The 13498-nt window shown below is 43.1% G+C and overlaps 1 protein-coding gene across 1 annotated transcript; it reads right to left on the bottom strand.

Moving 5' to 3' along the window:
- Positions 1 to 7938: 7938 nt before the first annotated feature.
- LOC114637763 (putative ankyrin repeat domain-containing protein 20A5) lies at positions 7939 to 12656 on the bottom strand. The gene is made up of 4 exons (XM_028786022.1): positions 12412 to 12656; positions 11019 to 11133; positions 9398 to 9571; positions 7939 to 7944 (listed from the first exon to the last, which is right to left on the bottom strand). The coding sequence occupies exons 1-4, from the start codon at positions 12654 to 12656 to the stop codon at positions 7939 to 7941; spliced, it is 540 nt and encodes a 179-aa protein (XP_028641855.1).
- Positions 12657 to 13498: the final 842 nt, after the last annotated feature.

Raw genomic sequence — 13498 nt, 5'->3', positions numbered from 1 at the left:
TATTCTCCTGGTCATAGAAAACAACATAGAAAAGACTGTGGTGGTTTGAAAGATGTCTCCCACAGACACATAGGGAGTGGCACTATTAGGAACTGTGGTCTTGTTGGAGTAGGAGTGGTTTTATTGAAGGAAGTGTGCCTCTGGGGGTGGCCTTTGAGGTCTCAGATGCTCAAGCCAGGCCCAGTGTCTGCTGTCTGCCAATCCTTAGATATCCCTCTAACACCATGTCTTGCCTGAATGCTGTCATGCTTCCTACCATGAACTGTAATCCAGATACAATTAAATGTTTCCTTATAAAAGTTACCATGGTTGTCCACAGAATCAACTCATAGAAACTCAGAGACTGAAGCAACAAATATGGACCCTGTGTGGGTCTGAGCTAGGTCCTCTACGTATAAGCTATGGTTATATAGCTTGGTGTTCTTGTACGACTCCTAACATGAGAGTGTGGTCTGTCTCTGACTTCTGCCTGCACTTGGGACCCTTTTCCTCCTACAGGTTCTACATCCATCTTATTGTAACTTTTATGCCATGTTCAGTAGAAATCCTTGGGAGTCCTGCTTTTTTTTTTAAAGGGAAACAGAAGAGGAGTTATTCTCGGGGCAGGGGGTGGAAGAAGGAATTGGGAATTGAGGAGAGAGGAGAAACTGTGGGGATGAAAATGCTGTGAGAGGGAGGAAAGTGCCAGATACATACATACATATGTACGTACATACATACATACGTACGTACATACATACATACATACATACATACAACAAATAAATAAATAAATCACATATGTTTAAAATAAGAGTTGCCATAGTCATGGTGTCTCTTCACAGCAATAGAAACCCTAAAACAGAAAGCAAGGACAAGGAGTTTTGCAGAGAATTGCCATTGCTGCAAAGCTCAAGAGAGGACAGTATGCTTACTCTCTTCATATCCTTCTGGGGAAGATGCTAAGAAGCCCCTGAGTTGTAGCTCTGGTCCCTTGTCCATGTGCGGTCTAAGATGCTCAGGTACTGTATGACACAGAGGTAGCGTTGTATGTTTCCATACAACCTCACTTGCATCTTCACTATATGCCAACAGCTTTCTCACCATAAATGGGAAAAACACAATTTTTTTTAAAGTACTGGGAAAACAGATTAGAGAGATGGTTCAGCAGTTAAGAACACTGGCCACTCTTCCAGAGGACCCAGGTCCAACTCCCTGCACACACATGTGGACTCAAAACTGTCTGTAACTCTAGTCCTTTGGCCTCTGTGGCTTGCATGTGGTGCACAGACATACACGCAGGCAAAAAAAACTCAGGCATGCACATAAAAAAGATACTTTTAAATAAGGTACTAAAAACCCAGTGTGATGTTCTTGGCATTTCACATGGCCGAGCTAGATCATTTGTTTCACTAAACAACAAAAATGGAGTGAGGGGTTCTGAGATTGCAGCTCAGTGGTGAAGTATATGCTCAGCACATGGGGGGCCTCAGTGCATCCTCATCACCACAGAGGAAGAGCCAATAATACTACACTGAGATAGTATAGAAGAAAGCTGTTGGCGTTCGGTAGAACTGACTCTTTTCACCTCATCTCCAGTGAAGCACGCTCAGATTCATCTACACTCTTCACCTCCTGAAAGGTGTGCTTCCCAGAAGCAAGACAAGTAGGAAAGATGCTGTGCTGACAGTCGCTGAAAGAACAAACTCTGCCGTGTTCCTTCCACTGTTAGAATCATATGCAGACTCAATGAAGTTGCAGCTAATGCTTTGAAATACAGAACAACGTCACTTCCTCAGCCCTCCTCTTCAGCTGGCAAAATCCTGTGCACAACATGCTTTACAGCATGTAAACCATGCATCATCTCCTATGCTGATTAAGAATACCATCAAGAAAAACATGGGAAGTAGATCTAATGAGGAGATCTAATCATGTAGAAAGTTCATAAATCCCTGTGTTCGATCCCTAGCGTGCCACAAGAGGGCGGTATTACATTCTATAAAACTGTTCAGTGAGCCTATTATCTACTATGGCAGAACACAGTCACTTAAGAATGAGAAGTGAGTAAGATGAGAGTCGGACAATATGCAGATGCTGTTCCAAACTGGGAAAGTTAGAGAGCAAAAGCAGACAACTGAAACTGCCTTGGGAGGAATTAATGAAAATGCTTGAATACTGTATCTCCTTACATAATGACATTTGGGTGTTGTTGGTGTTGTTGTTGTATTTTTTTTTAAGACAGGGTCTTACTGTGTAGCTCTGGCTGTCCTAGAACTTATTATGTAGATCAGGCTGGTCTTAAACTCACAGAGATCCACTTGCCTCTGCCTCCCAAGGGCTGGGATTAAAGACATGAACCAGGCTACATGGTGACATTAGTGACACTGAACTTCAGAGGGACAAAATACATTACATTTATCATAAAAATCAAATGAAAATTATTTTTATAACAAGTCTAATTTATGATGTGACTATAATGTACTAGGTTAAAAACATTTTTCCTATTTAAACAAAGATATTAGAAGCCAAAACTAGATAAGCCAATGTATTCAGACAATATTAATTTCATGTTTCAAATTTTTTAGAATTTCTTTAATTCTCAATTTCCAGAATGTTAGAAAACAAATTAACAAATTAATAAACAATTTAACTAAAATTTACACCTTCACTCTTTTTTAGAACTAAAATTTTTATTCATTTTTTTATGTAGGCTAGGACCACCTTGAGTAACTTGGTATCAAAAATCTTACCTGCACTGCTCTGTGTGGATTTTTTACATATTGGACTTTGCTGTTTCTTGGGTATTACTCCACTGTGGCATAAAAAAAAGTGATACTTATTTTAATATTTATATGAAAATATTTACCAAGTACTCTAAATTCTTTTTTGAATTCATAATGTACCTTACATTAGAAATGTATCAACGACTTTTAATGTGTTCTTCAACTGTTAACTCTAATGGTCTTCACTTTTCTTCAAATGTAGAAGAAACATGACGAATTTGGCCCTTGGTTAAAATAACAACAAAACCCCACACACCACACCACACACATAAACCACACACACACCACACCATACACCATACACACTACACATACACACACACCACACACATACACCACAAACACATACCACACACACTACATGTACACATACACCATACACACACACATACGCACAAACCACAACACACACACACGCACACACATACACACAGGAGTTTGGTTTTTCCCAATGTTCTGCCCTGGTAACTGTAGCAACTGTTGCCTTTGTATTTCTATGCTCCTGGAGTTAGTGCTCCTGTCTCACTCATCTGCCCATGTCCCTCGGGTACCACAGCTCTATCTCTGTCATGACCCTTTGAAGGCACTTTAATGAGTGTGATACTCTCTACAAATTGGCTGGTTCCATAGATCATTAACTGGATTCTTGCTTCTAAACATCGCTCTGCCAGCACTCTAAGAAGCCACCACATTCTTGGTGCCTTCAAGCTATTTCTTAATAGTCCATTCATGAGTGAGTGTTGAAACCACTACCTAGCTGTTTCTGTGCCTCACAAGCATTTCTGTGTAATACTGAGTCCTTATGACTCATAGTTTGTACCAAAACTCACAGGAGAACAGCACAGTCCTTCAGCTGTTTCTTCCAGACGGCAGCTAAGAGCTGCCGATTTCAGGGATTGCTGTCAGGCTTGTTTTCCTAGACTCCACACTGGGCTCCCCCACTGTTGTTGAGAAGGCTGTGAACATGTTCTGCAGAACCATATCCAAAGGCCACTGCTGAAGGGATCTGTTACCCTTTAGCTGTCCTCCATCTTTTCCTGCTTTCTTGTTTCTGTGAGCAGAATACTCACCTCTATCGCACTGTCCCATTCCCAAGGCTAACAGTCCAGACTGCCTTGGACTGAAACCTTCGAAACCATGTGCCAAAATAAGCTTGAGCTCCTCTCCACTGATTCAGGAGCTTGAGTGCACAGATGCACAGCTGACTAACACAGTAGCAAAACAATTCAGAGAGGAGAGAAAAAGATAAAACAGAATAATACCTGGTAACATCATTTAATGATCACGACAACCTGATGTATTTGACTATTCAAATAGCAATTTAAGAGGTTAGAGAGATGGCCCCATAGCTAAGAGCACTGGCTGTTCTTGCAGAGGACACAAGTTTGATGCCCATCACCCATATAGCAGCTCACAACTGCCTGTGATTACAGTTTCAGAGGATCCAAAGCCACCTTCTGGATTTTTAGTGGCCAGTATGAATGTAGTGCAGACATGCATTCAGGTACATATATGGGCACATAAAATAAAAATAAATTAATAAATATGAATTTTAAGAAAAAATATTGAGTGATCCAAGAGATAACCTGGTTTTCAAATTCTATGTTAACTGTAATATTTTTAAAGAATGTATATAGGCAAGAGAGTGAAAATACTTAGAAAAGGCTATGAATTGTCAATCAAAATTAAACTAGAATCTATACTTTAAACAGTATTGGGCTGGAGAGATGCTTCAGAGGTTAAGGGCACTGACTGCTCTTCCAGAGGTCCTGAGTTCAATTCCCAGCAACTACGTGGTGGCTCACAACCACCTGTAATGAGATCTGATGCCCTCTGCTGGCGTGTTGGAAGACAGCTACAGTGTACTCACATACATAAAATAAATAAATAAACCTTTAAAAAAATAAATAAACAGTATTTCTAGATACGGTAGCACACACACTTGGGAGGAAGAGGCAGAAGGATCTCTGTGAATTTGAGGTCAGCCTAATAATCTACATAGTAAGCTCCAGGTCAGCTGGACCTACATAGTGAGACCCTGTCTCAAAAACAAAACAGACAAACACCAGTCACTATGTAACAAGACACAATATTCAAACATTTTCGTTAATATAAAAAATTAATATAAAACCTCCCAGCAAGCTGGAGGATGTTGGCACACATCTTTAACACTTTAATCCCAGGAAGGGAGAAGCAGACACATCTCTGAGTTTGAGGCTAACCTAGTCTAAACAGCTAGTTCCAGGACAGAGAAACCCTGCCTGGAGGAGTGGAAAAAAACTGCTTTCGCTAATGTAATATCACATGATCAATAAAATAAGATTACAAATCATAAAAATCAGTCAATATTAAAAGAAATATGAGCCCTTCTTTATATGGTTCTTTGTGCTATGTAGTCTGAAAATTTGTTGAGTTAGTATTTTACTATATTCCTATAACTTAAACCCTCTTCCTAGCAGCTTAGTGTTCTGACTTATGATTTTGATGAAAACCCAGGGTCATGGGTTTTATTGCAGGAGAATGGGAGTGGCAGCAACCTCAGCCCACCCTCACTCACTTTCCAACCCAGGAGAGGGACAGGGAAGGCTGTTGATCCAGCAATGGGTATGCTGACAAGAGGAGCTGTTCAGAACCCATCACCAAGAATGACGGGAGCAAGACCAGGAACACAAACTATATACAGAGACTGGAGCTTCTGTCCCAAACCCTCCTGAGCAGGGATGCCAAGCAAGACAGAGTGTGGGGTCCAGCATCCTCTACCAAGGCTTTCTCAGGAATGAACACGTCAATGTCTTCCTTCATAACCAAGTTGGGAGTGAGCTGTTCCTGGGTCAGAGTTAAAGTGGCCCACGTGCTACAAGTGCTCCTCCTCAGTCAATGTCCTTGCTGTCACAGGCAATACTACTGGGGTGTGATGCAGGGTTCTCTCATCAGCTCAACGTTGGGATCTTGCCACACAGGTAGTTGGAGATATTTCCCTTCTTTTTTCTCTTTTCTTCGTGTTGCCTGAAAGAAGAGCTCCTCTCTGACTGGCACAATTTGTCCTACTTGGCTCAGTGCAGGCCTGCTGGGCCCAGATCCTTATCACCCTCATGGTTCTTAGGACAGTGTTCTTATTCCTCTGTTCCTCTCCTTCTCCCTCTCTCTGCCCCTCTCCCTGCCCCTCTTCCTCTCCCTCTTCTGCCTCCCTCCTCCCTCTCCTCTTCCCTCTTCCTCCTAATCCCTCCTCCTCCTCCCTTCTCCCTGTTCTTCTCCCTCTTTCCCTCTCCCTAACTCTTCTTCCCCTCCCTCTCCTCACTCTCTCCCTCTCTTCCCTCCCCTTCCCCCATCAATAGGAGTGCGGCTCACTCTATTGATGGATGCACCATTCACCAATACTGTCTTAGCACTTCTTCCTAGCAATGCAAAGGGCACTAAGGATATCATTCTCAAAATTGAGTCACTGTTCCTTGGCAAAGCAATAGGCTTGCTGCAGATTGGCTATGGCCTCATCATGATTCTCTATGTCTAGCTGGCACTGCCCCAGGAAGACGTATCCCTTCACAGACTGCTGGCCCACCTCCTGGGCTTGCCAGTAGTGAGCAAATCCTGTTCAAGTGCCTCCATCTTCAGATACCACATGCTGGGTTGGTGTAATATAAGTCACAAGTGAGTTCCAGTCTGTGGGTCCTTGTGACCCATGGAGAGCCAGTCCCCTGCTCTTTGAGCTCCTGTGCACTCAGCTATTATCAGCGCCTGGCACTGCATTTTGTAGGCTCTCTGCCTCACCACTCAGCTCCCACAGTCAGAGTACCTATCCACTTGGCCAGGTCTGGCACTGAGTGATTGTTAATACTAAAGAATAGCACTAGGACTGGGCGCTGATGGCACACACTTTTAATCTCAGCACTCAGGAGGCAGAAGTAGACGGATCTCTGTGAGTTCAAGGCCAGCCTGGTCTATATAGTGAGTTTCAGGACAACCAAGACTACGTAGAAAGATCTCATCTCAAAGAAAGGATGGAAAAAGAAAAAAAGGAAAGAAAAAAGGAATACCACTGGGAAATAGAGAGATGGCTTAGCAGTTCAGAGCACTTGTTGCTCTTGTAGAGAACCCTGGTTCAGTTCCCAGCACTCATACAGTCGCTCACAACCACCCATTCCTACAGTTCCAGAGGATCCAATGACCTTCTCTGACCTCCGTGGGCCCCAAGTACACTCATGGTGCCCACACACACAGTCAGGAAAACCACTCGTACACATAATATAAAATAAATAGACCCATTAAAAAATTTAAATAACACTAAGACTGAAGTCACTTAAGTGGTGTGATTATAGGTAAGGAATTTAAGGAGAGTACTAAAAATTTCAAAGAGCAAACCATACCTGTCCTGGTGAAACACTGTGTGTATATTTGCACCCTTCTCTATTAAAAGTTCCACAATCAGGTCTTTGTTTTGCCGTAGAGCCAGTGAGAGTGGTGTGAAGCCCTCCTGAGAAACAAACAAAAATAATTTACAGCGTGTGAAACGATGTATTTCTCAACTGAATGAAAAATCATTTTAAAACAACACAGGTAACTTCCTCTGCTTCCAGCTGCACTCCCCCAGGCTGCTCCTTCTTCCAAACTAACCCTCCCACCCTGCCACCCCACCCCCCCACCCCCGCTCCTGTCAATGGGGCCAAGAATCTTCACTTCAGTGTGGTTGTGTGGTTTTTCCCAAGAAAATTAAGAGCTTCTTGAGGACAGGGGTACAATCTTTTATCTTTTATCATCTCCATTGCCCTAACCCTAAAACATGGTAGCAAAGGTTGGATGAGTGAGCTAACTTGTCTTCTCTGGAGCAGAATTTCTTTAGTCTGTATTAAAAAAAAAATGTAGTTTTCCAGAAGCACCACAGAGACTAAAACATCCCCTTATTATAGAACTAGAATTATAGATCCAGTATTAAAGAAATCCCCTTGTCTTAAACCCATGCTTGACAGAACTTTAGTGGGGAACACCGACTTTTGAAGAAGGGCTTCAAGGATATAGTGTTCAAAGCTTTCCAGTTTGTTTGCACCAGGTTAGAGAGGAAGGTCATCTGAGTCTCTTCAATCTTAGGTGGCAGGAACCAGATACCATTGTCAGGTGATCTCCAAATTTCCTCCCAAAAAATTGTTTTCAATTAAAAGACAGTTTAATTAAGTTTTATTGCTTATTGCTATTAGAGGCAAGATTTGTGTCTTAGCAGTTCAAACCTCAGTATAAAATTTTATTCTTACATATAACAATTCATAGCAATATAAAACTCTACATTTTAGTAGCTAATGTCATTTTTTATTCTAGGCAAATTATAAGCCAGAAATAAATACCAGTTAATCAATAAAATTCTAATACTGACCCCCTGAGTGGTCAGGTTAGCTTCAAGAGAGCAGCAGGCCACATAAGAAGATACTAGGGGCCACCATTACCCTTTAGGGTTTTCTTTTATGGGGTTCATAGAAAGAGTAGCTTGGTTACTAGAAATGTAGTAAGAGTGACTCTCTGGTTTCATTAATAAGCTAGGACATCTCTGAAGGGGTGATATTTATAAAATGGTGCCCTATCCAGCTTCTTCCAGGGCAGCCACCATGTTCCCGCCCCAGGCCCTGTCACCCACAAGACACTAGCGTAGGAGATGGCTCTGCCAATCTGCCATGCGGCATCCACAAAGCTCGGCTGAACCCCAGACAATATCTGCCATTCTCACACTATCCAGTAGAAGTGAGACCCTTAAAGCTTAATAATTATCTAAAGGATTTATATATTTTAAAATGCTCAATCAACAAGATGCCCACACAATTAGAGTTGTTACCCAATATCTAACCTTTTGATAGAAGTTGCTACCCAGGACAGCTTTCGACCCATCTGTGGTTCTCCATGGCTGATAGCCTCCTTCTTCCCCTCCCCTTCCTCTATTTCTCGCTCTCTTCCTCTTTTTCTCCCCTCCCCTTCCTCTGTTTTTCTCCCAGCTCCACCTCCTCTTCTACTGCCTAATCACTGAGCTCCACTGCAAATACAATGTAGCAGAATAAGTATCCTGCTACACATCTCTAGTTTCAGTATTTTTTTTTTTTTTAGCCAAACTAAGAGTTCTGTCTCCCCAGTTGAAGAGCATTTTCATCTGCTCATATAAACTTGGGAAAATTAAACAGTCTCTTCTTTATATTTTCTTCTATATCAGGTTTGCACATTTGCCTGCAGGCCTCTGATTATTACTCTAGTCCCATTTTCTCTGACTCAGCCTCATCTCTGAGACACAATTTCCATTTATTATAAAATCCTCTTTTTCAGTCATAAAGCCCAATAATAAGAAATGTTTTTCTTGTGTGGTTTTACACTAATTGCCAAAAAAAAAGGCTTTAGTGAAGAGATATGCAAAATATTTTTACCTTTAGCAAATGTAGTGTTCCTATAACTCTTTGCTATGAATCCACGGAAGAAACCTGTGAAAGCCTCTGAAAACCCTGTGAAAGTATCCATACCTTTGATAATTAACTCCTTTAAAGCATTTTCATTCAGTGAATGCCTGAGCTACTGTGGCAGAAAATGGAGCCGTGTCTGCCATTATTTTATAAAAGCAATATATTAGGAGTGGGCTGGAAATCGAAGTGAGTGGTTCTTTTTTTTTTTACCTTTGTTGTAGCTTCGATATTTGCACTGTGTTCAAGGAGCTGGGAAACGATGAATGCGTTTTCACCGAGCACTGCGTAGTGGAGGGCAGTGTTTCCGAGACCGTCCACAGCATTGGGATCGGCACCGTGCTGTAGCAAGACAGCCACACAATCCAGATGCTGGTGCTGTGAGGCCTATGGGGTTTACATAAGTAAATAAGTCATCGGTTTAACTAAAAATAAACATTCCACAGCTTTCATCAATTACTTCTCATTAAATGAGATACTTTCTTTAAAAAAATAAAAAATAAAAATCTCTTGTTTTGGGGCTGGAGAGATGGCTCAGCGGTTAAGAGCTGACTGCTCTTCCAGAGGTCCTGAGTTCAAATCCCAGCAACCACATGGTGGCTCACAACCATCCATAATGAGATTCGATGCCCTCTTCTGGTGTGTCTGAAGACAGCTACAGTGTACTCATAAATAAAATAAATAAATCTTTAAAAAAATAAAAATCTCTTGTTTTGCCCGGCAGTGGTGGCGCACGCCTAGATAGTCTAAGTAATTCTTTGAGAATCTCATACAATGTATATTAATCATATTCACCCCCTACTCCTCTACCTAACTCCTCCCCGATCCATTCCTATCTCCCTGTACTCTCCAACTTCATGTCTTTCTTGTTTGTTTGTTTGTTTGTTTGTTTAAATAACCCATTGCTTGCCATCTCTGCTGCCCATATACTGCTGGCATATGATCATCTACTGGGGTGTGGTCCTCCTACTAGTAGCCATTCCCTGAAAGAAAGAAAGAAAGAAAGAAAGAAAGAAAGAAAGAAAGAAAGGAAGGAAGGAAGGAAGGAAGGAAGGAAGGAAGGAAGGAAGGAAGGAAGGAAGGAAGGAAGAAAGCTGACTTCCCCCAGAAGCCACCAATTTCCCTCAGCTCCTAAGTTAAAGATGGGGCTTATGAATTCCTTTCCTACTCCATGCTAGAATGGCTTGATCTTGTTCAGACCTTAGGCAGGGGATCCAAGCTGCTGTGAACTCATTAGTCCTGTCATGGCCAGAAGACACTGCTTCACTCTGGTCCTCCCTGACCTCTGGCTTTCACAACCTTTCAGTGTAAGGAGCCAGACCTACCTAAGACTTCCTCAGAGACTCTGATGAAAAGACAAAAGGAGGTAAGGGAACTTTTGTTCTGTGTCCTTGTCCAGGAGTGGACTTGGCAAGACAGTACAGGACTGGAGCCAGTGCCTCAAAAGACTCTTGAGGTTATCAGTAATGCTGTACATCTCAATAGAGTTGCTTGGCATAAGTCATCAGCTTATGCAAGACCGCCCCCGTGGTCCCAGCTATGCTTTTTACCTCCTTTATTTCTCATCCTGGTCCTTCCACTCAACACTTTCCCACTAGGGACCCTGTCCCTATTGGTTTGAGACATTTCAGCCTTCTGTCTCATGGTGCTCTCTGAGCCTTCCAGGAAGGGGTGTGATGCAGATGTTCCATTTGTAGCTGAGCCCATCACAGACAATTATTCTCTGCATTCTGATGGGTTATGAGTTTCCGTGTTAACCGTCATCCACTGCACAAGTTCAAGTACCTACGTCTCATCCGTCTCATACTGAGAGCGTTGGATATTGTCTCTCTACCTTAATGAGAGGTGTGCACTTGTCGTCATCGCAGGCGTTAATGTTGCACTTCCTCTCTATTAGAAGAGTCGCCACTCCCAGATGGCCGTGTGCACAAGCATAATGCAGCGCAGTTCTGTGAAAATAAGAGGAATTTTTTAGGAAATATTGGAGACCTAGGTCGCAACACATTTATCCATATAATTTTTAAAAAGTAAATACAGCATAGTTAATTTTCTTCTGTTGGAAGATCATTTCTTTCCTTCCTTTCTTCCAATTCTGGGGACATAGATAAGTCCTGCCTCATTCAGGGCTGGTGCTTTATCATGGCTACACCCATGCTTAGGGTAGCCTGTCTAAGTAAAAGGAGAAAGCCCAGCATATTTAACTCAGCTTGGATTTGAATCCTACTCTAATCTGTTACCTACTAGCTACCTGTTACTTCTTGGGCTTCCTATGAGCGCCATAACTCAATTTCCTCATGCATATGATGGGGATTAAACACTTTATCTCCACAACTAGTGTAGTGCTCAATTCAAATTCAATTCAATTTAAATCTGTACAAAGTATTGCAAGTGTTTCCAGCTCAGCATACGACTGCTAACAAGTACAACATTTCAATGAGGTGAAATAGTAGAATTTTACCAATTCTGCTGACCTAAAGATTATGGTATGTGGGGACTGGAGAGGTAGCTCACCGGTTAAGAGCATTAACTGCTGCTCTTCCAGAGGTCCTGAGTTCAATTCCCAGCAACCACATGGTGGCTTACAATCATCTGTAATGGAATCTGATGCTCTCTTCTGGTGTGTCTGAAGACAGCTACAGTGTGCTCATATACATAAAAGAAAAAAGGGAAGAAAAAGAAGGAAGGAAGGAAGGAAGGAAGGAAGGAAGGAAGGAAGGAAGGAAGGAAGGAAGGCAAGAAAGAAAAGAAAGATCATGGTATGTGGGAGTGGGGGTGGAGAAGATGTTCGTGAGTGTTCGCGCATGCTCAGACTACTGAGTATATGGAAGTCAGAAGACAATTTGAGGAAGTCAATTCTCGTCTACCATATAGGTCCAGGAATGGGTTTTGTGGGGATTGGTGGGTTTCTGTGGCAATCTCAAGGATTGGTGGAATACTGTTTCTTGGCCCTTGACTTGGGCTTGGGGTCAAGTCATAGTCAGGATTTTTTCCTTTGCCCTTTTATTCTACATATTGGACAGTGTATCTATATACTCCACTACTTCCCATCTTCCTCTCGCAATAAAACATTCGGAGTTGATCATTCAGAGAGAATTCCTCTATTTCACAGTAAAACTCTTCCTCTGTCATAATCAACACACCTCTGTCACTTGTCTCAACTACTTCCCCCAAGTCCCCGCCAACAGCAACTTCACTTCCTGCTCCTACCTACTCCCAGGTTCTATTACCTGTTCCTCTTATCCGGGTCGTTGATACCGTTTACCCGGAACGTGAGGAAACGCTCCACTGTAGCTACAGCGCCAACACTAGCAGCCCGGTGAAGCTGTCCCACCGCGCAGTATCCAGTGAGGTATCTGGGCACTGCCTGGCTTTGACCACCAACACACCCAAAACCCAGGCAGGCTGCCCATGGGCTGGTGGAGGAGCAGCCTGGCCTAGCGTCTCTCCTCCTGGACCAAAAGATCCTTCGCATAGGGACGCCAAGCGGTCAGCCAGTCCCACCCTGGTCTGCGGCCCCTCCCACCTCCGTGTACAGCTTTGGAATAAAGCCAGCCACTTCTCTCCACCCCACCACGGGGGTCGACGGTTCGGTGTCCAACCAACCGACCCCTCTGTCGCCCGGCAACGCGGCTCAGCCCAGCACCCGGGTGCACATCTCAAGGAGCTTTCCAACCAGGAAAGTTGACAGTTCTGCGTCTGCCAATTGGGGATTTCAGTCTCCTACCTGCCGAACTCAAGCGCACTCTCTCAGGTGCGCATGTGCACACCTCAAGGACAGTTACAGCAAGGAAGGGTGGGCTTCTGCCTACCTCCTTTTTTCCGTCGCCTAGCAACGCCACTAAACGCAACTTGGTGAGCACCCACTAGTGACAGGGGCCTAGTCAACCCTGCAACCTGAGCGGGTGAAAAGCCTTGCTAATGCATCTCACCAGCAGACCTGCTTCACCTCCAAAGGCCAAACACTGAAGAGAGTTGGGTCCTTTGCGGCACTGCAGTTGGAGGTCCCCTGATCCAAACGCCAAGTGATTCCAAGTACCCGGAGGTGCAGCCCGATGGTTCAAAATGACATTTGTTATTTACTATTCCAGAAATAAACCAACTCTTGGGAGATGGAAACGAGATCAGGAGTTCAAGCTTCTCCTTCTCTACATAGGAATTTGAGGCCAGCCCGGCATACATGATATCTTCTCAAAACAAACAAGCAAACAAAATCCTAGAATAAAATAATGTAGGGAAAGGAAATATTGATTGGCCGGAGTGAAATCCTTCCCCTCGATCCACGGACAACTGGAGAAACAAAAAGAGGCATTTTAA

Source organism: Grammomys surdaster, unplaced genomic scaffold, assembly GCF_004785775.1.
Source record: "Grammomys surdaster isolate TR1022 unplaced genomic scaffold, NIH_TR_1.0 125428, whole genome shotgun sequence".
Classification (NCBI taxonomy): Eukaryota; Metazoa; Chordata; class Mammalia; order Rodentia; family Muridae; genus Grammomys; species Grammomys surdaster.
The sequence above is the reverse complement of the archived record's forward strand: the minus strand, read 5'-3'. Positions and strand labels throughout refer to the sequence as shown.